The following is a 2,697-nucleotide window of genomic DNA, read 5'->3' on the forward strand; positions in this document are numbered from 1 at the left end:
ACTCAATCAGCTTAAAATAGTTGGATGGAGATAGAGTGCAGATTGATTTTTCTGATTCAACCCTGTTGATTGATGTATCTAAAATCTAATTCACACACCTAGGGACGCCTCTTTTATAATCTGCGCAGCTTACAGTGTCCATCTGAAACCACTGCATTGAAACGTTTTCTCATTCCTATGGCAAATCTTCTCTAATATTTTATGCAATATTCTCAGTCATCACTGCCTTACACTGGGCACAAGTTGCAGTAGTCCAACTCTAATATGTTGTACACCTAGTCTGTCTCCAGCATAAAACTTTTATAGATGTCAGAAATAAATATAATCTCTCTTTATATATGTTCTATTTCTATATACAATTCAAAAAATGCATATCCCCTAGCCTCAAGGCCCTTCACAGCCTCACTTGATCGCTGATCTATATAAACACCTCCACTCTCTCTCCAATGAAAGTGGCCAACAATTATATAAAAAAAATGGGAGACAATTCTTCAATGTCCCAGTCCCTGTGAAATAGGATGCAGGAGAATGAATCCAAGTCCTCTGTGTGACAACCCATAAATACACTTATACAATTACTATGTTTTAGTATAAAACGCCAGATTTTCTATATTCCTTCTATTCTCAAGAAATGCTGTCAATATGAATGTGAAGTTGGTATACTTCATCATATTTTCTGACAGTGACCATAGAAACAAGACTTTTGGAAATGGAGTGCTGATTTCCCATGACAAGACCTAGGATTAGAGTTCCCCTTAAGCCTGATTAATTATCTCTTCTGCCTTCTTTTTCCCAAGATAGAGTGAGGTACAGTCCCGTCCCAGATAGACTTGATCAATAGCATTTTAGAGGTTAGAAAGCTGGAGAAGGAAATGGGATAGGATGGTCAAATTCATACAAATATGGGCCCCATGGGATCAGTTTTCTGATCCACCACCCCTCCTATCTTTATTTTTTGGGCCCCATGCACACGGGGCGTTCAAAAAAACGTACGTCCAAGCTAGTTATAACGCCGGGAAAAACCGGCGTTAAAAACGCGCGTTAAACAGCGTTTCTCAAATTATGTTAATGAGCGTTAAGCCGCGTTAAGCCGCGTCAGCGCTAAATAGCGTTTTTTTAAAAAATCAGTCCTCCTCCATTTTCCACACCCAAAATAACCACAATGCAATGTGTGGAAGCCATTTTGGTAGGAGAGAGAGAGAGGAGAGAGCATTTTCAGATCGGTTGAGAGTGTTTCTTGTATTTTCGGAGTATTTTTTGCATTTCTGAGTCATGGATCCTGTTATGCAGAAGGTTGATGAGGCGATCCTGCTCATCATCTTGAGAAGGATGCGTAGAAGGAGACAGTTGGAGGAGGAGAATGAGAGGAGCATACGGCGAAGGTTCTGGGTGCATCCTGTCATGTTGCAGCGTCTGTCCGTGGGGTACTTTACCACCATGTACACCCAACTCCGCATGTATCCGGACAAGTGGTACAACTTCTCACGTATGTCCGTTCCGCTTTTCGATGACCTGCTGGAGAAGCTCAGGCCAAGGCTATCCAGGATGGACACGAACATGCGAAGCAGTGTGTCACCGGAGGAAAGGCTGCTTGTGACACTTCGGTAAGTGAAATCATTTGTGGGTGTTTTGTATAGGGTTAGTACTTGGGTTAAGAGGGTTAGGTGGTGAGGTCCTAGTTAAAACATTTTCAATGTATTTTTGAAAGATAGATGTAATATGTAATCATTTTTTATTTTTATTTTAGGTTTCTTGCTACTGGCCAAAGCTTTGTCTCCTTACACCACTATTTTCTGCTCGGTGTCTCCACGGTGGCCAAAATTGTTAAGGAGACATGTGCGGCAATATGGGAGCAGTTGAAGGAGGTGGTCATGCCGGAGCCGACTGAAGAGATGTGGGAAGCAGTTGTCGACGAATTTTGGGAGAAAACCCAGTTCCCCAACTGTATCGGTGCCCTTGATGGAAAACACATCAGGGTGAAGAAGCCCCCCCATTCCGGCTCTGCATACTTTAACTACAAGAAATATTTTTCTGTGGTACTCCTGGCATTGTCTGATGCCCATCTTCAATTCCTTGCTGTTGATGTAGGAGCATATGGCAGCCAGGGTGATGCCCGCATCTTTCGAGAATCGGCCTTTGGACGTCGGCTACACGAAGGACGACTCAACATACCAACAAGCAGGCCGCTACCGTGTACTGAGGAACCAAGCTTGCCATTGGTCATGGTGGCCGACGAAGCATTTGGACTGGCAGAAAATCTGATGAGGCCATACAGTGGCTATGGACTGAGTCACACCAAACGTATATTCAATTATCGGCTGAGCTGAGCTCGTCGTGTTGTGGAGTGTGCGTTTGGTGTGTGCTCAGCAAAATGGAGGGTTTTGCTGTCATGTATGCAACTGGATGTTGACAATGCCACCAAGGTTGTCCTGGCCTGCTGTGTTTTGCACAATTTCCTAAGGAGAAGCGACAGGAGCAGCGTTGAACCAGAGCCACGTAACCCCATGCACCGCGTGCAGTTTATGGACTTACGAACAACAGCACGAGTCATGACCATCAGAGATAAGTTTGCGGATTTCTTTGTCTCGCCTGATGGGGAAGTGGCATGGCAGGATAATTTTGTCTAAAATCATTCATCTTGTAAACTTTGTGATATCTTCACATACAGCTTTTATTAAACATGTATGTCAGTTCTTT

The 2,697-nt window shown here is 43.5% G+C and overlaps 1 protein-coding gene across 1 annotated transcript; it reads left to right on the forward strand.

Moving 5' to 3' along the window:
• Positions 1 to 1,272: 1,272 nt before the first annotated feature.
• Positions 1,273 to 2,327, forward strand: LOC309549221 (uncharacterized protein; the record flags this gene model as incomplete). Its single annotated transcript, XM_082249336.1, has 2 exons — positions 1,273 to 1,604; positions 1,748 to 2,327. The coding sequence occupies 2 exons, from the start codon at positions 1,273 to 1,275 to the stop codon at positions 2,325 to 2,327; spliced, it is 912 nt and encodes a 303-aa protein (XP_082105462.1).
• Positions 2,328 to 2,697: the final 370 nt, after the last annotated feature.

This window comes from Pelophylax lessonae (genome assembly GCF_965119305.1).
Source record: "Pelophylax lessonae genome assembly, chromosome: 1".
NCBI lineage: Eukaryota > Metazoa > Chordata > Amphibia > Anura > Ranidae > Pelophylax > Pelophylax lessonae.